General features: G+C 39.2%; 1 protein-coding gene, 1 long non-coding RNA gene and 1 pseudogene across 3 annotated transcripts in view; 2 read left to right on the top strand and 1 right to left on the bottom strand.

Annotated features, from left to right (window-relative positions):
* Positions 1-27,006, top strand: part of LOC139473568 (uncharacterized) — a 481,685-nt gene that overhangs the window by 342,936 nt on the left and 111,743 nt on the right. The window lies entirely within an intron of this gene.
* Positions 75-3,676, bottom strand: LOC139460746 (uncharacterized). The gene is made up of 3 exons (XM_071242220.1): positions 3,173-3,676; positions 1,777-1,914; positions 75-779 (listed from the first exon to the last, which is right to left on the bottom strand). The coding sequence occupies exons 1-3, from the start codon at positions 3,414-3,416 to the stop codon at positions 610-612; spliced, it is 552 nt and encodes a 183-aa protein (XP_071098321.1). The 5' UTR covers positions 3,417-3,676; the 3' UTR covers positions 75-609.
* Positions 7,046-8,719, top strand: LOC139460734 (uncharacterized protein KIAA1958-like; annotated as a pseudogene).

The raw sequence follows: 27,006 nt of genomic DNA, 5'->3' as shown, positions 1-27,006 counted from the left end.
AGTGATGGACACTCAAGAAAGAGACCTCTCACAGAACAAGTTCTCAATGATTCACATAAAAAGGTGACAAGAGATCACGAACTTCTCGATTTAATGCGTGGCATGTTTGACACTGTGAAATCCAAGATCTCGAGTTTGAATCAGTCTTTCGTCCATCGGATGGACAGCTTAGAAAAGCAATTAGAAATATCATTGTCAGAGAAGACTGCTTCCTTAATCAGTAGCACGGTTGAGGTTGAAATGGACAATGTTAGATCAGACTTTAAATCAAACTTAATAGTTACTGTAATACTGTTCAAAGCAGCGTTAAACCAAACTCACTCACCCTCTCTTTTGACATCACTGAAGAGAATGTCTCAAATAAAATCGTAAACGTATGTTCATCTTATTCCAGTGTGGTCGGGTAGACAGTGCTCTGAAATGTTGAGTGCAATTTAGTTGCCACAGGGTCGAATCCTTCAACTTTGTGTGGTTATTTATTTATATTTGGGATTGATGAGATAATTCTAAAATGTAAATGAACGGTTCTTGAAACACTCAGTCTCGTTACTCATAACTCTCTGTCTGACAAACCCAGACCATTGCTTTGTCCAATGGAATTCGGCCTTGTTATCCGAGACTGACGTAACCAGTCCGTGCTTTGCCCTCATAGGCGAACAACGCCCCAGCACATATGCAGTTAAGAGCACCGATCACTTCGAAAGCAAATCCCCAGTTAAGGTCCTCTTCCTGAATATGCCTCGCCCAAAATATTATGAGTCCAATAATTGTGGATAGTGCTGAAAAAAGCGACAAAAGACATGTCATTTATCATAAGAATAATAGTCCATTGTACGATTCTGATTATGTCATGAACATGTGTTTATGAAACACTATCAAATAGTGAAGACAGCATGTGTTCGCGAAAAGATCATCAAAAGCACAAATGAATAGTTTTAACTTGTATAGTGTTTGTTTGTAGTGGGTATCACGCCGCACTCTATCTCTCTCTCTCTCCCCCCACTCTCCTCTCTCTCAACCCCCCCCCCTCCCTCTCTCTCTCGCTACTCTCTTGCCCCCTCTCTCCCCTCTCTTTTTTAGGCTCTCCCTCTCACGATCCTCTCTCCATCTCTCTCCCTTCTTTTTCACAATCTCTCCCTCTCTCAATCTCTCCTTCTCACGCTTCCTCTCTCCCTCCTCTCTGTCTACCCCTCTCGCTCTCCTCTCTCTCGCAATCTTTTCCTCTGTCTATCTATCTCTCACGTTCCCTCTCTCTACTCCTCTCTATCTCTCTCCTCTCTGTCGCAATCTGTCCCTCCCTCACGTTCCCTCTTTCTACCTCCTCTCTCTATTTCTCACTAGAAATATTCCACTTCGTCTTGTAATCGAGTCTGTTTGCAGACAAACCAGTGATTGATATTTTGAGCAACGATCCAATCCGTCGAGCACTCAAACAAGTTACCCAGCCTGACCACCCCATCAATATGGTCGACCCTAATGATGAGCAAAGGTCTCATGGTACCACTTCTAACCCGGAATCCCCACAAGGCAATTGCTTGATGAGTGATTGTTACTGCATTAGATTCAACGACCAGGGCCAACTTGCACAAAGCGATCTTAGCGCTAAGACGATCGTAACTCCATACTTACAATAGTCGTAGCGCTAAGATCGCTTTGTGCAAGTGGGCCCTGGTCACAGATGGCCGACGTGGGACCAGAACTAGTATGGCGTACCGGCGCTTTGAACGGTATTTCTGGACAACCAACAATAATATTCATCTTCGAAATGTTTCCCACCTGACGTGAAGCTAGTTGCCGCACAGGAGAAGGCTGCTCTCTTTGTCCCTCGGTACATGTACCACCCCACGCAGAACAGGGCGACCACCTCGAACACCAGACCCACCGTCTCGAGTGCCTGCACTGCACGGAACCAGTCTGCAAGGACAGTGTCAAGGTTGCGTTAACGTCAGCAAAAACCAACGCATAAATTTCAACTTTCTTTTTCTTCAATGCGGCGATTAGGAAAGAGGTTTGGTATCTCATATGCTTGATAGATGTCGAAGGGAATGAATAAAGGGTGGTTAAGTTGGGTTTAACGCCGCTTTTAACAGTATTCCAGTTATATCACCGCCTGTCAGCTTAATGTGGGAGGAAGGCCCGAAGTGATGCAGGTCTTAGACGTTTACCACTTCGGTGAAACCCACGAACAGGGGTATGGTACTCAGAAACATAATCGGGCCGAACAAACAATCATAGGTTTCTGGCGTCCCCAAGGGACGCAACTCTGCACAGTGAATCGCTGCGTCTTACATTACTGGGCCACCCGTGCCCCCGAATGAATAAAGAAGTTTAAAACCATCTCAACTCTGTATTCGCTGATACTACAGCTTCTAAAATTCCACTTAAAGTCGGTAAGATGAAATGCTGGAAAACACTTGTAAAAGTAAGGACTGGTTTGTTTGTCATTTATAGTCGCACTTAGCAATATTCCAGCTATATGACGACGGTCTGTATACAATCGAGTCAGAACCAGACAATCCAGTGATTGACATCATGAGCATCGATCCACACAATTGGGATGCCATGACATGCATCAACCAAGTCAGCGAGCCTGACCACCCGATCCCGTTAGTCGCCTCTTACCACAAGCATAGTCGGCTTTTACGGCGAGCATGGGTTGCTGAAGACCCGGATCTTCACGGGTCCCATGAGCATCGATCTACATTATTGGGATACGGCTACATGCATCAACCAAGTCAGGACAAGCATGGGTTGCTGAAGATCAATTCTAACCCAGATCTTCACGGTATTCACAAAAGCCGAAAACTTTGTAATGCACGTAATGCGATCATCTACACGTTATGCGATAGCCTGGTGGCTAAAGTGTTCGATCGTCACGTCGAAGGTCCGAGATCGATTCTCCACATTGGTATATGATAAGTCCATTTCTTGTGTCCCGCCCCTTGATAGAGGTGGGATGTAACTTGCGCCGTATATTGAACTACATACTTATATACATTGTACAGAAAAGTACCACTTCTTTAATCTGTAGTAATGTCACCTAATAGCATTCGAGGTATAAAGACAACCTCAGTGGTGAGAAACAGTGTCAGTTTTTTGCGAATCCTGTTTTAAGTTGCCGTCAATATAACAACGAATGCGACTTGTATTTTGCGGTGAGTGAAAATCTTACCTGGTTGATCAGAAACGTATACACATCCCATAACTTCTTGTCCACAGACTTTCCATAATCCTGAATTCACTGGCCCCACTGCTGTTTCCAATTTAACCCAATCAGGGACGCTGAACCCAGTTATGTGAAATACAATTCCGATGCCCAAAACAATCAGACCAATCTTCGAATACAGCGACCCGGATATACTTTGTGACAACGCCATCTTGTGCATCCGGTTCACACCAACCCTCGGAACGTGCATAAAATCACTTCCAGGTTATAGCCATGCGCGCGGTCACGCCACTTCCGGTAAGTTTAACTTCAATTCAGTTGTTGCATGTACATGTATGTAGCGCTCAAACAGGATATTTATGAATTGAATAATGTTAAAACAATGTCTTTGTTGCTTCAAACATCCTTTGACGAATGTTCCGTGGTGTAGTTTGTGATGACGAGGTACATGTATCGCGCAGGTGTAGATACTCTACGATCTTATTTACGTGTAATAGCAAAGTCCCGTTACTGTGCCACCTTGAAGACAAGAAACATCATCGTTATTTTCATTTAATAACAGTTCAAATTATACAAATTATTTATAAAGTGTAAAAGAAAGCGAAACCACAGACGTGATAATGCACATCCTGAGAATACTGTATCAGTGATAATAACCCTACTTTATATTTAATGCCTCCACAATCAACTTGACCTTAATAGTTAAAATCGTCATAAACAGTAATGTTTCCTAGAATTCACTCATATAAAACGGAAGGCCATTCACGAGGTGGTGTCACTTTCTCCCATACTGCGCCGTTGTAGTTGTACATCAGCACGGTGTGCTTTGAAACTTTATTAAATCAAGTTGTAGGTATTTAGCGTCGGGGCAGGAATGGCCTAGTCGTCAAAGGCGTGCCAGAAACCTATGAATTCCAGATACGCCCTGAGGTTGTCAGCATTAAACCCGTATTCGTTGGTTTCATTAACGTGGTAAACATCTAACACCTCCATCACCTCGGCTTTCCTCCCACAGGCCGTGATATAACTGAAATATTGTTCAAAGCGGCGTTAGTCCGCGTTAGTTCGCGCAGCATCACGTGAGAAAATACACCACCTACCAGTGTCTTGTCTCGTACTGACCACGATGGAGAAGGCGAACTAGGTAGTGTACATCTAGCCAACACACACTTGTTTGAGGTAATAGGTCAGATGATTAGGTGTCATATGAAACTTATATAGATATCATATGACAGACGGAGGTCGCTATTCAAGGCCACCGCCCTGCGTTTACTGGTGTACTAGCCTGTTTCCTATCTACAATACTGGGATGTGTGTTATCTGCCGGTTATATATGACGCTTCGCAACCGAAAATAAATAAGCCTGAACAACGAGGCTTTGTTCCGTTATTAACATTCCAGTGTATACTCGTGAGTGTATAGTGATACATGTAGGAAGGGATTCTGACGTCATACACACCAGCGTGTACACAAAGGGAAGTCACTACTAACGATAATTACGTTTCCTACATGGTTGCTATGGGCATTTCAATTAAAAACAAGCAACGTTTTTATTCACTTTTATCATAATTTCATTATACTTTGTAAACAGTAATGATCACTGATCAGTGACGAATTTCTTTATCGTGAAACCAAGTTAAATGTATATCGATCATATTTAAAGGATGCGTGTGTTTTATTTATGTGTGACTTTCGTGGGGACCTACGTTGTGATCGATAACGGGAAACAATAGGTTCCTCCAAACCCGTGTTTGTTACGCTCGTACATGCCGACGAGAATGAGAAGGTTGTGAATGAGTGCGTGCGTGCGTGAGTGAGTGAGTGAGTGAGTGAGTGAGGTTTTACGCCGCTTTCAGCATATTCCAACATTGTCACCGCGGGGGATTGTCTTTGTGTCTGGTCACGCCCCGTGTTGATAATGCTGTCAAACACTATTTTACCTGACCTAGGCTCTAATATTTACAAGCCGTCGAGGCAGAAGACTCACTCAATCCCAGTGCTGTTACCTGAGGTACAGTGATATGACAGGAAGTTTAACGTCTCGTTCAATATTATAGCACTGATATAGCAATGGGAGTGTGTGTGTGTGTATGTGTGTGTGTGTGTGTGTGTGTGTGTGTGTGTGTTTGTGTGTGTGAGTGTTTTTGTGTGTGTGTCTGTCTGTCTGTTTTATAGTGCTAGCCAACTGAGATACCATGCCACAGTTTAACGTGGATACCCCACTCGGACACATTATACGTACTCCGAGGCGACCAGTCATTGTTGTATTCCCTTAGCGCCCATCAGGAAAAGTATTGTGTTATGACCAGGACGGGGATAAATCCATCGCCAATCCGCTCTCAGGATTTCAAGGAACATCAGCAGTACTTGTCACTAACTGGCTGCGATAATTCCCACGTAACGTAACCTTTGTATAAACCTATAGCGCATACAATCGAGAGTCGTGGGCAGACTTTCCAAAGTCAAAGAACATGCCAAATTGTTGAATAGGTTTTACAATGGCCATTGTAATCTTCGACAGCAGGTTTACAACGGCCACAGTAACGAGTTCTTATGATTACTGAAAGCGGTTGTTTTACGTTTATTCACATCAAAGCATTTTGTCGTTTGCGAGTGATCACGCCACGGCATCGAGGCGGTTGGGTAGCCTGTGGTCAAAACGTTCGCTCGTCACACCGAAGGCCCGGGTTCGATTCCCATATATGGTGTCTCGAGCCGTGATATTGCTGGAATATTGCTTTAATAGACGCAAAACCATACTCACTCACTACACTTCATCACAAATCTAGACAGACATTTCTGATGATTATGGAACGGGTTGTTTGTTGCTCTTATGTATATAATTCAGGCACGAGTTTCGAGTATTTGGTTCGTCCATATATTACTTACGGTCATTTAAACACAGATAGTTTTCTTAAATGTTTAACCGCATTTTTCCGCATCATAAATATCATATGTCCGAAAACTTGTTTTATTGCTGGTATAGAATATTTACGATGTATATGAATATACTACCAGAGTAAACATATATCATAAAGTATCATATATCGTGCCAAATGATATGAATTCATGTATTATGTAAAGAGAACCATCAAGATACATACATTAAAACGCACTTGGAATGAAACGCACTATTTTTTGAGTAGGTATACATCCCATTGATGTATGGAGTTCACTAAAAGTAGCTCCGGCTAGGGTATCTCATTTGCATATTTATTTATCGTAAAACCAATGAGGATATTCACATCCACTCGATGTGTGATTCATCATATTTCACTGGACAAATGAAATATCCTATATAATTTTCTATATGCTTCATTGAAGTTTCTTTTTTGAAAACAAATTACCCAAAACAATTAAAACGCAAAATCTATACACTATACACATTGACCTTTTTACACGTGGCGTCCTGCATGCAAGTGAAAATATAAGGTTTGAACCGAAACTACTTTCATCTCGAGTTACTTCCCCTTGATACAAAGGGACATAATTTCATGATTACCTCCCTTGGATCGTCTGCTAGCCAAAATGAGCGACAACATAGAGAGAGATGATGTGGATAATTTATTATCTGCAATAAATTACAGCATACTTGGTGATAAAAAGTATCAATCGATCAGTGATGATGATGTTTCAAGGTTTCTTCGAGATCTGGAAAATGAAAACACAAGAAAGCAGACAGATAGAGACATTAGAATTATCAGTGAGTACCTAGTGATGGTTAAGGGGGAAACTAGAAAAATTGAAGAAATCGATGCAGTGTCTTTAGATTCCTATTTGTCAAGATTTTTTCTGTCAGTAAAAAAGAATGATGGATCAGAATATGAACCAGTCAGTCTAAAAAGCTACCAATCTTCCCTACAAAGATACTTGAAACAAATGGGTTCTACATTTAACATCATTTCCGATATCACATTTGCAAGATCTAGAGAAACACTCAAATGCAAACAAAAAGAACTTAAATCAATGGGTAAAGGCAACAAACCCAAGGCTGCTGAAGAGCTGTCAGATATGGATATTGATGCCATGTACGATGCCAAGACCCTCGGAAGTGATAACCCACACAGCCTCCTTCACACCATGTGGATGATTTGTTGTCTGAACTTCGGCATGAGAACCGGAAAGGAAACCAGAAATTTACAATGGGGAGACATTGACATTAGAAATGATGATGATGGATCCGAGTATCTTATCTTTATAAGTGAGCGACAAACAAAAACAAGACCTGGGGATAATCCTAAAAATATACGGCAAATAAAACCAAGAGCCTATGCAACACCAGAAGACCTGGAAAGATGCCCTGTCAATGCATATAAATTGTACAGACAAAGACGACCACCAGCCTCTTGTACACCAGACAGTTCATTTTTTCTAGCAGTTAATAACAACAGGAAGGAACAGTCATACTGGTACAAAAATGCCCCACTAGGTGTCAACAAGCTATATGGAATTATGGAGGCTATGACAGAAGGTGCTGACATAGCTGATGACAAAAGATTGACACCATACAGGTAAATATTCAATATCTATATTAGTTTTGGATAAACACTTTAGCATAATATTGGGAAATACAATGCCAATCAGCCATAAAGTAAGTCAAAATAAATTAGGTAAGAAATATCAAATAAATGGCATGATATTGAATATACCTGAATCATTTGGGTTTTTTTTCAGTATGAGGAAACACCTGGTCCAGAAGTTAACAGACAGCGGCGTTTCTCCCAATGACATCATTCAGATATCTGGTGAGATAACAGCTGTAAACAAAAAAATGAATTTATGAAATATTTATACTACATTTATTAAAACAATAAAATTATATGGCAAATAACATATTTAGAAATAAATTTTGAAGGTTTGTATTCCACTGAAGTGAAAATATACTTTAATTTTACATTTATTTAATAAGTCTGGGGACAATAACAAATTTAGTTTCCTTTTTTAATATCAATGGTTAAAATATGTTTGTATAAGTTAGTTAAATTCATTTTGTTGGTATTTTGAATATTATGAGAACATATATCGGTTAAAAAAATAAACATTTGAAAATTCTATTGGCCTCATCCTATAAACTTGTTGTTTTAAGACATTAAGGTAATGAAATACCAAATAAATAATAAAATATTCTTAAGAGAAATACAAATATCATTCATTCATCTTTCAAAATATGGATAAAACGTTATTTTGAATTATTTTGTTTTCCAAATTTCAGGCCACTAATTACTCAAGTATGAATACTGAAAAGCAGAAGGGAATATCTCGCATTCTGTCAAACAGTAACACCGCCAGCAGCACAGTCACAACAGCTGATCGAAATCCGGACTCGGCACCAATGCAGGGTGGATTTGCGATGCAATCTGTGTCCAACCGCCTTCAGAATCAACATTTTCTGACAAGCTTGTTGTCTGGAAATACAATAACGGAAATGTTAACATATGTCTATCACCTGACATGTTCAATGTATCAATGTCCTCCGAAAAACACACTGCAAATGCGACAACATCAAACACATGTGAAGACGAGTTACCACCGAAAAGACCATGCTTGCAATAGAATGACAAGATCATCTTGAAAATATGGCATAAATAATATTCGTCATGAAATATTGACAACAAAATATGTTTGGACTTACCTTTTCACGTTCATATTCAGTGTTTGTTATATCCTTTTACGCTGTTGACTTTGTTGACAAAAGTTCAAACTTTCGAAGCGAAGCGAGTGTGCGACGTTGTTTTTCTCTGAAAACTATCAGCTGACTATGGATTATTATGTATTCCTACGCATTGACGTTAGTGCGAAACATTGTTGGGACAATGAGTTGTATACAATAATAAATTAAGAAATTGATAAAATGCCAATTTGAATAAATGTTTTTGATTCACATTTGTATTTTGTTTTCTTTGACAATTTGAAATGAGAATAAATTGAGTGAACTATTTACTTCATCGTAGTAAAAGCGACAGGTCGTATGTGAGCAGGTCACGACGCGAGAAATATCATCGTCGTTCTCGTAGTTGAAAGATCTGACTAAATTTCAATTTAAAATATGTAAAAATTGGAGATGTATATAATGAATGGACTACTTCATGCTTTTTTGTCGAATACGATTTATATTTCGTCTCGTGAAGCCTCAAACCCCATATTGTTTCTCGATCTTTGATCTCGAAACAATATGGGGTTTGAGGCTTCACTCGACGAAATATAAATCGTATTCGACAAAAAGCATGAAATAGCCTCTTTTTATTATATACATAAGTATGAAATATATAGATATATATATTAAAATATAAATGGTATTGTGAAATAAATTTGAAAAAAGATTTTGGATTTTCTCTGAACACTATCAGCTGACTATGGATTATTATGTATTCCTACGCATTGACGTTAGTGCGAAACATTGTTGGGACAATGAGTTGTATACAATAATAAATTAAGAAATTGATAAAATGCCAATTTGAATAAATGTTTTTGATTCACATTTGTATTTTGTTTTCTTTGACAATTTGAAATGAGTATAAATTGAGTGAACTATTTACTTCATCGTAGTAAAAGCGACAGGTCGTATGTGAGCAGGTCACGACGCGAGAAATATCATCGTCGTTCTCGTAGTTGAAAGATCTGACTAAAATTCAATTTAAAATATGTAAAACAAAACAACAATATGGGGTTTGAGGCTTCACTCGACGAAATATAAATCGTATTCGACAAAAAGCATGAAGTAGCCTCTATTTATTTAAAACTATGAGCGTGATTGTTTCTTTTAAAAAAAACACATTGTAGCAATGAACTTTTGGTGGAAGGAAATATATCTTCTTTTTTCAACATACTGAAGCATAATTTGTGACGTTATCAACAATGAAGCAGTTAACGTCATAACGCTTCAACGTTGACACTCGCTACAATCAGAGACCATATATAGAGGATATTATATGAGTGTTCATTTCATACTATTTACGAGACGAGTGTGTTTAGGCACGGGCGTCGTAAACATAGTATGACATGAACACGAATATAATGTTCTATTTACTACTGCTGTAACTTCCTCCCCTTATCGGGCGGTCGGGTAGCCTAGTGGTTAAAGCGTTCGCTCGTCACGCCGAAGACCCGGGTTCGAATCCTGACATGGGTACAATGTGTGAAGTCATTTCTGGTGTCCCCCGCCGTGATATTGCTGGAATAAAAAGCGACGTAAAACCAAACTCACTCACTCACTCCTCCCCTTATCAGTATTGTACTGAAGGTACATTATATTTTCAGTCATATATATTTCCAACTGTTATATTCCCTGTGGATATTTCGGTTACAATTATCATTGGTCCCCTAACCTTATTCTTAAGAGCCATCACTGAAATGGATCAAGCGGTCAGGTTCAGTGACTTCGTTGATGGCGTTTCATTGTGTCAAGATATAGTGGATCGATTGTCAAGTTTTTGGATGATATTCGTGGCATTTACATGAATGTGACCATGACGTTCCTGAAAGGTAATGCAACTTATTTCCGTATCTCCTTTATTTCGACATATGAGAAAATGACACATTCTTTCTGTCAATCCTTTCATATTTATATGTAAATTGCCTGGCAAACGAAGTATACACTTGTAAATTTGATTTGATCAAATACAGTAAACTACGTTTATAACGAACACGCTTATAACGAACTGACGGATATAACGAACCTACTTTTTTGTCCCGACTATTTGCTGTCGTTATGCTGTATATATGCTTATAAGGAACTACGGTTATAACGAACTAAAATTAGTTGTCCGTTATAAGCGTGTTCGTTATAAACGTAGTTTACTGTATTTGATCAAAACGATATCCACAAACGTGATCAAAACATTACTAGGCTGGAAGCAGTCGCCGAAACACTGCAAACTTAAGGTTCAAACACAACCATGGTACCCGTATCAAATAGATCACCATCGAATAACGACTACTTGCTTGTTTCATTTTTAGCCACCATCAATCACGGTGTAAGTTTTCTTTTGCCTGGCAGTTTAGCAGTTTAGATGTGTATAGGTACCGTGTGTATAGTCATGCATGCGAGTGAGTGTGATTGGTTTTACGCCGCTTTATAGTCAAGCAATATCACGGCGGGGGACACAAGAAATTGGCTTCACACATTGTACCCATGTGGGGAATCGCACCCGGGTCTTCAGCGTGATGAACGAACGCTTTAACCACTAGGCTACTCCAACGCCCCTAATGCATGCACACGTTGGGTTGAGTTCCACTCCACACAAGACAGCCATTACAACGTGCAATGCTAATGATTTTATTCACCATGCTCGCCATTCAGTGGACTAACAGCTAGTCTCTGAAATGACCATATCTCACAGAAAAAAACAGTTGTTGAATTAACTTAATAAAAATACAATATAAAGGAGCCCAGAGACTCTCTTCATTTTCAGAGATATACTGCAGCAACCTAGACTTGCCCACTATTATAACCTTGCATGGGCTTTATTGGATATATTTGTTTCAGGGTCCATAGGACAGACTTGTCATTCAGGCGAGGCAGGGTATTCTGTAAAGAGAAGAACACATGTGCAAGTCGAGTACTGGTTATGCAAAAGTCACAGTCACATTATTGCCTTAAACATAGAACTACATAGAACGACGTTCTAAGCGGCAATTGGATCCTCATGTCAGTACCATGGCAATTACATTTGGTCACGTGTTCTTCTAATGTTCTGATAAAATGAAAGTGTAGCTAATATATATATATATACTCTTCAAAAAAAGAAACGCACAGGTAGTGTGTAGTTTATTGAACTACACAAAAAAAACCGGTATATAATTGGATTTATGTTATTGGAAAATTGTGGCTTGATATTCGACAAACGGTGCGTCAAAATGCAGCCATTGTCGATTTGCAATGTCTTAAACGGCATTGTTTTCACACTTGTTAGAAAATGTCATGGAGAAAAACAGTAAAGAAAAATGCACGTGCAAGTTATGGCATTCGTAACTCGTGGTAGTGGCAATAAAAACGCAAGCATAAGTCAATAATTTGTCTTTCAATTGTCAACATTTTTCAAGTTCGAAAATACCGAAACCGATCGGAACATCGCCATAGGACGTATCCAAAGAGGGGAATCGCAGTCTTCTGTTGCACGTCCACCATAGCACCATTTGCCGCCTTTGTGACCGATACACAAAGTTCAATTTCACTGCAGACCGTCTGAGAACCGGCCAACCGAGAGATACCACCCCTACACAGGATCGCTACATTCGACTGTTCCACCTACGTCATCACTATGCCACGGCTACGGAGACTGCAGGACACATCCCTGGTTTGAGGAGGATATCGGACCAGACTGTCAGGAACCATCTTCACGAGTCTGGAATCCGACCCAGAAGACCAGTTTTCGTCCCCGTTTTGCAACAGATCCATCGACAGCGACGCTTGCGTTGGTGACATACCTTACAGCCATGGGATTTGAGAAACTGGAGACGAGTGTGGTTTAGCGATAAATCACGATTTCTTCTTCAACGGCGAGATGGAAGACAACGTGTTTAGCGTTTTGACCCGCATTGTGTACGGGAATTCGACAATTTCGGTGGCGGTAGTGTCATGGTGTGGGGGTTCATATCCTACACCACGAGATCTGACTTGGTTGTGATTCAGGGAAATTCGCAGCAAATCGCTACATGAATCGTACATAAATTCTTCAACCTTACCTTCTTCCAATCATTGACCGCCAGAGGGAGCTGTATCAACAGGACAACACTACACCGCACACAGCTCGTGTCACGGTAGACTACCTACATGATGCCAACATCAACGACTTGCCCTGGCCGTAGATATTTCCAAACCTAAACCCGATCCAACACCTCTGAGATGGACCCAATCGACGTGTACGTCAACGTCAGAACACAACGCAGACACTCCCACAACTGGCCAACGCGTTACAAGCAGAAAGGCGCAGAATTCAACAGGACAGAATTCGTACACTTACCAGTCAGTGCCGAGGAGCCGTGATTGCTGCCCGGGGCGGTCACAGGAGATACTGAGTTCAGTGTAACCTTGTGACCTTGTGACTATCGAGCTCCAAAATTTCATATATGTATCTATGGTATCAAATCAAATATATCGACTTTATTAGGTACAATAAGTTTACTAAAAATCTACCTGTGCGTTTCTTTTTTTGAAGAGTGTTTACATAAATATACATTTTTAATATATCATTAGTTATGGCGTCTTTAGTTGCCTTATACGATGTCATAGTAGGTTATTGACCTTCGCAAGCTCCGACGTTCATACAGTTTGTCCCTCACTCAGTGAAGCTTCATACTCCATTGCAACCATATGACAATGATTTTTTCTGTCTAAAAATACTATTTCATTCCATCAAAATCCTTGTTTGATATGTTCCATGATTTCAACAGGATCATGAGGTACATGGCATACATGATTTCAACAGGATCATGAGGTACATGGCATACATGATTTCAACAGGACCATGAGGCACATGACATACATGATTTCAACAGGATCATGAGGCACATGATATTCATTATTTCAACAGGATCATGAGGTACATGACATACATGATTTCAACAGGATCATGAGGCACATGACATACATGATTTTAACAGGATCATGAGGCACATGACATACATGATTTCAACAGGATCATGAGGTACATGACATACATGATTTCAACAGGATCATGAGGTACATGACATACATGATATCAACGGGATCATGAGGCACATGACATACATGATTTCAACAGGATCGTGAGGCACATGACATACATGATCCCAACAGGATCATGAGGCACATGACATACATGATTTCAACAGGATCATGAGGTACATGACATACATGATTTCAACAGGATCATGAGGTACATGACATACATGATTTCAACAGGATCATGAGGCACATGACATACATGATTTCAACAGGACCATGAGGTACATGACATACATGATTTCAGAGACGTTAGTAACATTACTACAGTTAAAAGAACATCAGATATATTTGGGATCTAATTCATATAATACACTGCATATCCTGTTAATATCCCCTTTTTATTCTACAGACATAACTAACCTCTTTTTCATAGCACTCAGTATTTCTTCAGCCGTCAGTACACACATATTGCTATAAGTCACCAACAATTGAAGATAATCAGAGATGTTGAAAGAAACTTCTATGTCAAATCGAAACAAGTAGCAAAGCGTTCCTTAGTCAACATTTATCTTCATCAATAACCTCGTCGCAAAACACAGGGGTTGGGTTTAAGCAGTAGCCCCTGCACTTGCAATGAATGCCACATGGGAATCTCTTCTTATCAACACAGAACCGTTTTAAGAAAACATTTCCTCATGATCAGCTGTACATACACAACTTAACACACTGACCTGTTTTCTCCGGTTTTATAAGCTGTTGCAGAATGTGGTGTGCCCAACTGCCAACTGCAACCACAGTAAAAATCTATTTACGTTGAGAGTGACACAATCACAAAACGAACAGGGCTATAATTTATCAATGATTTACATAATGTTTGTTTGTTTATTTGTTGTTTTTTTTGTTTAACGCCGCACACAGCAATATTCCAGCTATATGACGGCGCTCTGTAAATAATCGAGTATGGACCAGACAATCCAATGATTGACAACATTTGCATCGATCCACGCAATTGGGTTACGATTACATGCATCAACCAAGCCAGCGAGCATGACCACCCGATCCCCTTAGTCGCCTTTTACGACAAGCATAGTCGCCTTTTACAGCAAGCATGGGTTGCTGAAGACCTATTCTATCCCGGAATCTTCACGGGTCTGAGTCAGCGCATGAATACTGGCAATCTACACTATGTAATTTGGTATTAAATTAATAATAATGTTTATCAAAGGCTGTATTTTATTAAACAAGAAAATCTATAGTTGTTAACGATTAATGTGTTTCGTTTTGGTATGATACAATTTACCAGGCAACTATATTGTGTAGCCATCAGATGCTCAGTTTAGTGACACTAAACTAGTCCTGTGTCCTACATAAATCCTCTATTTCCCCTGATAAAGTCCTCTGCCTACCAAAGCCTACTCTGTAAAGAAGGTCATAAATACGTTTACTTAAGTGTTGTTTCCATTTAACGTGGCACTGAGCAATATTCCAACTATATGACGACGGTCTGTAAATGGAGGAGTCTGTACCAGACAATCCAGTGATTAACATCGGGATGAGATGACACACGACGAAGCCAAAGATCCTGATCATCACGCCCCTTTCGCGACTAGCATGGGTTAACTTAAGTTATTTACAATTGCAACATTTCCAGGGAATTACAGTTGGATTTCATTGAACAATCAGAAAAAAACTTACCATTTGGAGGACAACTGTTCATGCTGCTGTGGGGTTAGTGGCGGGCTGTGAAGAAGTTAGTGAGTGAGTGAGTGAGTGAGTGAGGACCTATTCTACCCCGGATCGTCACGGGTCTATATCACGACGGCTTGCAAATAGCCACGTTACCTGATCCATTAAGTCACACAGCAAGCATAATCTGCAGGTGACCAATTCTGACCCGGAATTCCCAAATGCTCAATTTGGTCGCATTTTACGAAGGCAATAGCGTAATGGGGACATATTTAACCAATTTAAGGTTCCCCTGATGTAATATGCCTTAGGTGTGGTAATTGTTTCTACTGAAAACATTTTTCATATTATTTGATGTTTTGGTTAACCTTGCCCCCGAGTAAACAAGACTGCTCGCTCTGAAGCAAAATGCTAGTGACCTACTTACCTTGTTTCTCAAAATGTTCAGATATGATAAATATTATTTTACTTCATTCCAGGTCATGTTTTGCTGGTTCAAATTTTCGTTTTCACGAAAGTGGTTTTGTGAATCGCAAATAGGTGAGTTTACAAAGGGCCTACTTTATCCCATCCAGAAAGGTTTATGAAATAGGCAGTGCTTACTCACCTCATCTGAAAACAAGTAAAAATAAAAAATAACACACAAATGACATATCAACCTTTCGTGCTATATGTTATATATGTCACTGGATTGTTAAGTGTATTCTGGGTTCATACACGTACATTGGTATACATGAATCTTGTACTATATACAAACACAAGGTTCAAATTTTGACAGCGCGGTCCAATATGCCATATTCAAATACAATCTCATTAAAATCCGATCTTAGTTTTCGCTACTGCTAAACAAAGATCTGAGGACATCCCATCACGGGTCACGTCAGAACGAGCTCTCGCGAACTTTGACCGATCAATGAAATGACTGACAAGAAATCGACATTAGCCAATCAGAAGGCAGCTTTCTCGAGATTTACGACACCGGATTCAAGCTGGCGACTACGCTTCGAAACATATTTTGACGTATTCTCGGTTAAAAAAAATTAAAACTGATAAAAAGAACACTCTGGAATGGCTTATAGATGGCCTAGATTGTCTGGATATAATAATAAAACCCGTAACTGTCGTTCGGAATACCCGCTGTTAAATATTTCGAGGTTGCATGATCAGAAGACACATTCCGTCTGTCACTTTCATGATCTGGTAAGCGACGCTGTGATTGGTTGGAAGAAAGGTCGTCCTGACGTGACCCGTAATGGGATGTCCTCAGATCTTTGTTTAGCGACAGCGTGAACTAAGATCTGATTTTAATGAGATTGTATTCAGATAGTACATTTAATCACTGCATCAGATTAATCTTCAATCACAAGCCGGCAAATGTCACAATACAATATGTATTAGCATATTACAGCAAGGGATGTGGAGCTTTTATGGTCAGTCGGACTCTCCTTCTATGCTGGTTTTATTCTTTGAAAAAGGCGTCGTTATAAATGAAGTTATAATAGCTTGAAATGTGTCAAATATTGAAAGCAAGACGATGCATGGCGATGTATAGAGCTTACCCCCGATAGGCTTCGAGAACAGAAGTCAGTGTTGCTTCTGCCACAGAGTACTGCAGTAGAGAGATATCGTCAGAATCGTCAATATATAGTCATTGGAGACAGGGAGGGAGAGAGAGAGAGAAGAGAGGGACAGATAGAGAGGGGGTGAGAGGGGAGAGTGGTGAAGGAAGAGAGAGGATATAGGATAGAAGAGACAGTGAGAGGAGAGAGATAGAGAGAGGATAGATTGGTAGAGAGAGACAGAGAGAACGGGGATCGTGAGGTGAGAGAGGGGTAGAGAGGAGAGCTTGTGAGAGCAGGAGGGAGAGAGGAGAGAGGGGGCGTTAGAGGGAGAGGGAGCGTGAGAGGGAGCGAGATAGAGGGAGATATTGAGAGGGAGAGTGGAGAGAGGGAGCGAGATAGAGGGAGATATTGATAGGGAGAGTGGAGGGGGGAGAGAGATTTAGAGATAGTAAAGAGAGAGGGAGAGAAAGAGGTAGAGAGTGTGAGAGGAGACGTGAGAGGGGGGGGGGGGGGGGGGGGGGGAGAGCGTGAAAGGGAGAGAGACATAAGAACGTACCGTTTTTTACGGAATTGCAGAGATGACCAAAAGCTCCAAACACCTGAAACACGTGATGTTGTGCGATTCTATACATTAACAGCCCTTAACGTTTGGTACAACAGACGAAGTGAATGCCGATCAATTGCCCCTAGAGCACTTAAGGCACATCGTCACACCGAAAATCCAAGTTTTAAAGGTTGAATAAGTTACTCGCAACCTCCGTGTCTTTTACAACATCATAATAATACATGTCATGTTGATACCGAAATGTCAAGTACCGAAAGTTAGATCTGATACACCCTGATGTGTGAACAATTTCTCTTACCTAATTGACCACTCAGAGAAGCTGAATACAAGTAAGATCCATCTTTTCAAAAATGATTAATGGGCGCTCGCGGTATAAAAGGGAGATGATATCATGTTGAGGCCACACATTCTTGCGTCAACCGTCGGAGGGTGCATACTTTTTAAAATATAATTTGATTTAAAACTTTTAAAAATAAAGAAATGTTTTTTTCCGAATAATACACCACTGTTGATGGGTATCGGATACATCGTATCTTTGAAAAACAATCAATTTGCTTTTTTCGGCACAAATGTTTTCAAACATGTTGGGGGTCATGTGGCTGCAAATTCATGTCCATTAAACCAATTTAGTTTTACACAAATTACCCAGCCACAGATTATGTTCGACAGAAATGAGTGATGGTTAAACAGACAAATTAAAAAAACCCAGTTCGTTTGCTCCCCAGTTAACATCAAGAATTGTTACCCTTCTTGGTCACGTTTATATCCTCAATTTCAAATACCCGCATATGTTAATGTTTTCAAATGTTGATATATTTAACGAGACATTTAGACAAAGTGCAAGAGAAGCGGTTTAAAGTAGTCCACTATAAAGGGGTGCATACAATTCACCTCCGGCTCATGGTACAAAACCAAACGCGGGAAGAATGAAACTATAAGTACCCCGAGTGATACTGCTGCAACGAAGTTATCTTAACGACATTTTTTTATATGACATTGGAAAAGAATTAAAATAAATTCGATTGAGCTGAGGTTAACTTGTGTTATGTCACGTGACATTGACTCGGGTAAAACCGGCTGCTTTTTGGTTCCAAGCGGGTTATAAGGGATTTATTCTGCCTCTCAGAAACCCGCGTGAAGCCTGTCTTGTTCGTGGCGGGGTATAAGGGATTTATTCTCCCGCTGATAAAAATTATTTCCCTCCAAGGCGGGATACATTAAAAGTTGTAGCAGTATCACTCAGCGTACATGAGGTTTTAAGCGTCGCGCGTTAGGTTTTATACCACGAGCCGGATCAAGGGACGCATAAAATCACATGTATCTTACCGACATCATTCTGATATGGAGGTATGACAAAGTATTTTATCAAGATCACGTGACCTAATCAGATCCCATCATTGTGACATGGAGGTAAATATCCTACAGATAATAATCATTTTCATTATTATAGCATATTTGTTTAATTACGGAAAACATAAGTATTATGATGTGTCAGCAACAGTTCATGTATAAAATTGATTGTGAGAGAAAAGGAAATAACGAGAAAGGTGTTTGATTTACATGGCAAAACAGAAGCAGTCCCACCCCACCAGTTCCTAAACGCCCCAAAACGTTCCATCATCAACTCTACCACGTCAGGTGACGGTCGACGTCGACCATTGGACACAGGTCCAATGTGGTACAATTATTTAAAAAAAACCAACATGTTTTATCATGCACTCGGAAATACTCCAGCCTCAGGAATAATCTGGACCAAATATTGCAGTGGTTGATATTAAGAACAAAGATCCACACCGTCGGGGAACGTTGACACACCATCAAGCAATCACTAAGTCTGATCACCAGATCCACCAGCACATGTTGCTGGGGGTTGGTTTGTTGTTTAACGCCGCACCCAGCAATATTCCAGCTATATGACGGCGGTCTGTAAATAATAGAGTTTGGACCAGACAATCCAGTGATTAATATCATGAGCATCGATCCACGCAATTGGGATCGATGACATGCATCAACCAAGTCAGCGAGCCTGACCACCCTATCCCGTTAGTCGCCTTTTAAGTTGCTAGGGGCCCCATACTAATAACTTAGGCGCATTTGACGACAAACAGTGGGTTGTTGGAGAACTAAGCGAAAGAATATATTCCCTTACCATGTCTATTTTGGCAACTGCCGCATTATCCGCACAAGTACAGACATACCCACCGCGTGACATCTACAACCACAGCGATTAATACTTCAACACCACAGTTTGGATGAGGAGAGAATCGTATTTGGTTAAAATGCAAAATTGAATAAATAAAATTGATGAAACAGAAAAAATAACAATTACATATACCAATATAAATGTGCGATGACAGGCAATCAACCAAGTCATCGAGTCTGACCACCCGATCCCATTAGTCGCCTTTTACGACAATCATAGTCACCTTATACGACAAGCAGAGGTCGCTGGGACTTGTTTTCTTACCCTGAATGCGTGTGCATGATGATTGGTTGGTTGGTTGTTTAACGCCGCACTCAGCAATGTTCCAGCTATATGGCGGCGGTCTGTAAATAATCGAGCCTGGACCAGACAATCCAGTGATTGACAACATGAGCATCGATCCACGCAATTGGGATCAATGATATGCATTAACCAAGTCAGCGAGCCCGACCACCCGATCCCGTTAGTCGCCTTTTACGACAATCAGAGTCACCTTTTACGGCAAGCATGGGTTGCTGAAGACCTATTCTATCCCGGAATCTTCACTGGTCCATGGGAGATGCGCGTTGATAAATGCATGACAAACAAGTTGACAGTGATCTGAAGCCTATGCATAACTATACTCACAGTAATTATACAGATGAACATCACAGCAACTAATAGAGCGCTGAAATTCAATCTTTCTGACCTCTAAAAACTTCCGGGTAACTGAAAAATTACATCGTTTGTATTTGTATGGATACTTTTCCAACTAACATAATTTGAATAATATCTCATATTATTATGTACTAACATATGATGCTTGCGTGAATTGCGACTGCTTATTTACTGTTTATTAATCACATTTAATTTCCTAATGCAATTAGAGGGATATGATGACTCACTCAAAGTGGAGCAAATTAACGTGATTAGAATGTGTTATACTCTTTCAAATAAATGGAGCTAATGCAAGATTAATGAGCAGAACATGTAAATCAAAGGGCCAAAGAAATGAGCTAAGCAAATAAATTATAGCACCGAAACCCTTCCAGAATCATTATAAACCAGTGCCAAAAGCAGAGTCCATTGTACGATTACAACTATATCATAAGCATGTAGCCGTGGCGATTCCGGTTAAGAATACAGGTCTCTAGCAAGCCGTGCTTGTTGTACTTGTACGAGGCGACTAAATGGATCGGGCTGTCAGACTCGGTGACTTGGTTGATTGTGTTGCCACTGTGTTACAGAGCGAACATATTTCTCAAGAGTTTCTCTTTACTTGATTGGCAAAATCAAAACACGGGAAGTTTTCAGCTTCAGACATATGGATGACCTGATGTCATTCATTAATGGTCAAATAGCCAATTCCTTCCACTGATTTAACTGAATTATAAATAAATGCGACCAAACGCCTCATCTGTTTCATGTGTAGATCTATATGCATTAAGTTTCATAGTGACAAAAAATATCAGCGAGACTGTATGACAAGAGGTATGAAGTCAACTTTTCCCTTTATATCAAACAATCCTCCAGCAGGTACAATTGAGCAGCTCTTCTACGAAGACTTCAAAGAGCGTTATGTGACTTTGTATTTTATACAAAAAGAAAATTATGATTTCATTTCTTTTTGGAGTACACAAGCAATACGTTTACAGAATACAGTTCACACGCAATCTTAAATACATTCAAGTTTCAAAGTATATCTATAGATGATAACAAACAAAAATTATTCCAGTGTCATATTGTTGGATTGTGCAAGTTCTTGGGTTTACACGAATAGGTGGTGACAGAGAGACCAAAATGTCATGTACTGTGTGTATTTACATTGTGACTACGATATATTTCTATGGATGGAATATGAATCGTTTATTTCTTGTTTGATGTGTGGGAAATTTGGAATGGAGTCGGAAATGTTTGATTTGAATATGTTTTGCTTTGTTACAGTTATAATATTCATTTCGTTTTTTGTTGATATCCAAATAAAATTGTCAATTTTGAAAATTCTAGTTATGTTCCAGTTTTATCTTTGATCCATTTTGTAAGGTTGTTCCAGATATGTTTTACAATTCTGCACTCAAAGAATTTGTGCCCTAAAGTTTGTTTTTCTCGTTTACAAAAATTGCTAAGAAATGATTCTTTAAATCCCATTTTGTACAGAAACTCGTTTGTTGGTATAATTCTACGAATAATACTGTATTGGAACCATTAGGTTTTTAGGACACATTATTTCTGTGGGGGCTTCGATTAATGGTTTGCCATCAAGTTAAGGCCAAGATCTAGTCCCCATCTTTGAATGTATTTTAGGGGTATTATATTGTTGGATACTTTATTTAATATATCATAAAATACACTACATCCCCCCTCTCAACTAATTTTGCAAGTAAATATGGTATTAAGTGCATATGTAACTTAGATGTTAAGGCTATATTCTTACGCTTTAGATATTGTTTTATTGCTTTGATAAAACTACAATATTACAGAAAATGTGTTTTACAGTCGTATACATGTTTGAGGTCTAAATCTCGAAAATTTCCGCTCTCGTCTATTAAGTCATTTACAAGATTAATACCTTTTCCCGTGTAATGTTTATAACATACCAGAGTGTTCCCGATTCTTACATTCGTATTTTGCCATGAAGGTTGTGATAATATATCTTTTACCTCTTTGGTAGAATTTCCGTTTTTTTCTATTAAGTTTCCCCATGCACACAGAACATCTTTCCAGAAAGCATTGGTCCTATCATTTATAAACTTTTGCTAAATATAGAATTCAATTTGTGTTGGCGTTATATTATTAATCAAAAGAGTGATAAGTTAAGAGTGTGGATGTGAATGGCACGTTTAAACCAAGATATCTTTTGAGCATTGATTGTATTTTTAATATCAGGCACCCTTATACCTCCCTCTACATAAGGTTTCATCATAATATTTCTACTGATTTTGTCTGGTTTATTTCTCCATATAAAACGAAAACACAGTGTTTCGAGTTCTTTTATAAACCTCTCACTTGGATTAGGTAGGGTTGAGAAAAGGTGGGTTAGTTTAGGTAAAATAAGACTTTTTAGTACAGTAAGTCTACCTAACGGGGTCAGGCCACATGCTAATCAAGAGGTCATGATGGTTTTTTTAACTTTTAAGTTTGTCTTTGTAATGTCTTTCCACCATTTCTGCCAAATTTGTGAGTAATAATACCGAGAAAAGTAAATATTTTTCTTGACCAATCTAAATTCCAACTTTTGCACATAGTTTGGAGACAATTTTCAGTTCCATCTAATATGAGAGATGTGTCGTCTGCGAATTGGGAAATTAGATATTCTATCTCACCAATCCTAATTCCGTTTATATTTTTATCAGTGCGTAGCATTATTGCCAAAATTGCAGCGCATAACAAGGATATATAAGGAGAAAAAGGGTCACCATGTCTACATCCTCTTTTTACTTTAAAAAAATCTGAGGCAAACCGTTAACTCAAACACCAGATTTTACATCGTGATAGAGGGTTCTTATCCACTGCTTAAATGAAGACTCAAAATTAAAAACGTTCAAAGCTTCTTGGATGAAAACCCAATCTAATGAAAATAACGCCTTTTCAAAGTCTATAAGTAACAACAACCCGGGGATTTCCATGAATTCAGTTAAGTCCATTATATCAGTAATTAATCTAAAGTACTATCGGAAATGCTGGAAAACTGCTTTTTGCCTGTTAAAATGGGATATAATTCGTCACAGACTGTTGTTATTGAAATATCGAGTAACTACCGATCGCCCTACCTGTGGTTTGAAGTATTTCAGTGACAAGGAGTCCTATCGACAAGTTTACAGGAGACATATTCGGACGAAAACAGGAAGTTCGCATTTATTCTAAGCCCAAGGATGACAGTCTGAAATATGCATACGTGACTCCGTTATAATGATAATAAAGCAGTCTTCATAAAACATCTAATACACACACAAAAATCATTTTGAGAAAATTCTAGATGTACCTCTTCTAAAATGACAAAATGACGCTGCATTCTTTTTGTCAACATTACTCCCATGATGCATGTTACATTACACTTGCATAGCCATAACCATGGTACACGATATTGAGTTTGTACTGGGAAATGTATACAAGTTCTTTACACTTTAGAGAGAAAGGGGGAAACCATTTATTTATTTAGATAGGGTGAATTACCGAACTGCCCAAGCTATGTGGTTTTCAATACATACCATCAAGTCTACGGTATGATAATAAAACAAAAAAGGTATAGGGGTGGTCTCAAAAACAAAACTGGGAAGTAAAAGGATATTAGACAGCTTTGATACAGTGTGATAAGGAACATAGTGTACACGCTTTATGGGCAGAAGGTAACCCTGGCTTGTAGAATTTGGGAGGAATTAAAGATACAATTAATGTTTCCCGGATTGCACTAACTATAACTGCTCTCCAAGAGATGAGATTTCGATACACTGCGCGTGGCGATGACCGAGCAGTTTTCAGGGGAAAATATTCCATCCTGTCTATGAGGTCACATAAACTCCGAACCATTCCTAACTATCACAGTCAGGGCGTCCAGATAATTTACCTTGATGAATCATTCCACTGACTACATGTAGCTATCGGCAGATGGACGAAAAGCACCCATGGTACCATCAGGAAAAGGTAATCCTGTCATTGTGTTGCACGCTGCAATCCACGATATGGGGCTTATTGATGGATGTGTGCTAGTTTTCGAGGCGAAAAAGAAAACTGGTGATTTCCACAAGGAAATTATAGGAGGTGATGTGTTCATAGACTGGTTGGAACTTCAGCTATTGCCCATTCTAAACAACGCCATTGTTATTGTCATGGCTAACGCAAGTTAATATAACGTCCGGGAATCAGATACTGTCGCTCAAACCATGAGTAGTCTGAAGGCGACCATACAGGAATATAAGACATTGTCGACTTCAGACCATATGAAACACAAGTTCAACTCATCACGCAGATCTGGCCAGAAAAAAATTGTAGAATTCTACAGTTAATCCACCAGGACCCGGACATATTTAATTTTTCATATTTTTCACAGATGTTAAAACTTTCTAATATTGTAACTCACCTTCGAGCCCTGATTGTTGTGGTGTGCTTAGTTTGAGAATATTGAGGTCTTTAAACATATCATCTAGGTCTACGTTTCTACATGCCTGTTTCGTGTACAACTGTTTGTAATATCACTTGGTTTCGTTGATGATATCTTTTGTTTCAGTTATGGTATGTTCAATCTTTTTTTCTAGCTTAGCTATAATTTTATTCAGATAGTTCCTTTTGTTCTAAGGATAAGAAGTATTTTGTTGGCTTTTCGCCCATTTCTCTCCATTCTGCCCCAAATCGCATGATTATTCCTTCTGTTTTTATGTTATTTATTTCTCCCAGTTCAATGTTTGCCTCTTTAAGTTTCTTTAGTATTTCGTTTTTGATTTCTATATCCTTTGAGGTATCTAGATTGATTTGCAATTTTTCGATATGTTTTTGTAAGTCGTTTTCTTTCTGTTCTCGCTTTCGTTTCCTTTCCGAGAAGTTTTTATAGTTTGACATCTTATCATCAACATAAGTGTTTCGAAAACAAGTTGGTCATCTATATTAAATCTGTCATTGCCTTGTTCATCGACACCTGTTTTATATTGTTCAATTGTTGTTTTTTAATTACTTTAGTTTTTTCAACAATAGTTTTGTCGTTAAGTAGGGAATTATAGAGTGGTCTGATCTGTAAGCGTCATATGACTTGATCTAACGCTAACACATCAGATCACTCTATACATTGGATCTCATTAAAACTAAAAAGTATGACTTGATCTAAACCTTTGAAGATCCGTGGTAGAATAGGTCTTCAGCAACCCATGCTTGCCGTAAAAGGCGGCTATGCTTGTCGTAAGAAGCAACTAAAGGGATCAGGTGGTCAGGCTTGCTGACTTGGTTGATGCATACCATTGATCCCAGTTGCGTGGCTCATGATATTAATCACTGGGTTGTCTGGTCCAGACTCGATTATTTACTCGTCATATAGCTGGACTATTGCTGAATGCGGCGTTAAACAACAAACCAAGCAACCAACAACCAACTTGAACCAACTTGATCTAAAGTTGATTCTACGATGACAATGATGAATGTTTGATTCTCATCCTTTTGCTACGGAAACCTCTTTCAAAAATATTAAGCCTTTTCAGATAAAGAGCGTATTAACATATTGATAGCCTACACATCGATCCATAAAAAATGACTGCCGATCGATCACCCCCATATGAAAGGAAAAACGTATCCATAGTTCCTCTGTTACACGCTGGGTCTCTAATGCCGGCCAGGTCTTTAACACACGCCGAGTCAATGGCTCTCGCGAAATTAATAGACGGCATAGCGTCAAAATACAGTAGTTTGATATAGACCGCAACCCTGACTGCTTCGATGATGTCATTAAAAGATTTAACGAAGGCATATCATTTGCATACAAATGAAATGTTTATGACACTGTTAGGGACATGTTCTATGGTGACCAGAATCGGAACAATTTAACCCCTATTTCCTCATTGAAACAACCGACAATGAAAGTAAAACATAACATAATAACCACCATCATAAGGATTTGGCAGAAGAGAATTTGAAAGTCCATTACTCAGAAAACACTCGTCCATTCGAAAAGCCACGAAAAAATGTCCCGACATCATTGAAGTCAAACTTGATGAAATTCATTTCAGAACACGCACAATGTTAAGAAATTCATACACGAACACCACTATTTCTGGGCCACATATTTCACATTTCATTCACGCTCTGGCTTGGAATCCGAGAAATCTTGAAATTGACAGGTCATACCATTCAGATACCTCGTGTCAAAATGTCCGGCTCGTCTGCACGCTAAAAAGTGGCTGTTTAGTCATACTCAGTTCCATTGGTACCAGCAGGCTTGATCGCCCCCAGTAAATCTACAGGTTAATGTTGAACCACATCATAGATTGGGGTTGTCATCTTGCTTCATTTAACTAGTTACGGAGAATGTAAACACAAGATTGTCATCCATTGACAGCTGTGAGGTGTGAGTAATTGTGATGTAGGTCAAGTTCTGTCACATTCATGTTCGGGGTGGAAAGACATTTATTTGGATGTTCTTATTGTTTACAAGGGGTAATTGCTAACTAGCTAATAACACTTACACATGTTAAATGTATAATAGAATGTTAATTCATAAAG

Source organism: Haliotis cracherodii, unplaced genomic scaffold, assembly GCF_022045235.1.
Source record: "Haliotis cracherodii isolate W230 unplaced genomic scaffold, xgHalCrac1.p SCAF_1, whole genome shotgun sequence".
Taxonomy (NCBI): Eukaryota; Metazoa; Mollusca; class Gastropoda; order Lepetellida; family Haliotidae; genus Haliotis; species Haliotis cracherodii.
This window is presented reverse-complemented; position numbering and strand designations above follow the sequence as displayed.

Bases quoted from the DNA above. Each gene is read 5' to 3' on its own strand.
- LOC139460746 (XM_071242220.1), bottom strand. From the start codon at position 3,416: ATGCACGTTCCGAGGGTTGGTGTGAACCGGATGCACAAGATGGCGTTG. The intron at 1,915-3,172 runs GTAAGATTTTCA...CTGTCCTTGCAG, and splicing joins ATACGTTTCTGATCAACCAG to ACTGGTTCCGTGCAGTGCAG. The intron at 780-1,776 runs GTGGGAAACATT...CGCTTTTTTCAG, and splicing joins GGCAACTAGCTTCACGTCAG to CACTATCCACAATTATTGGA.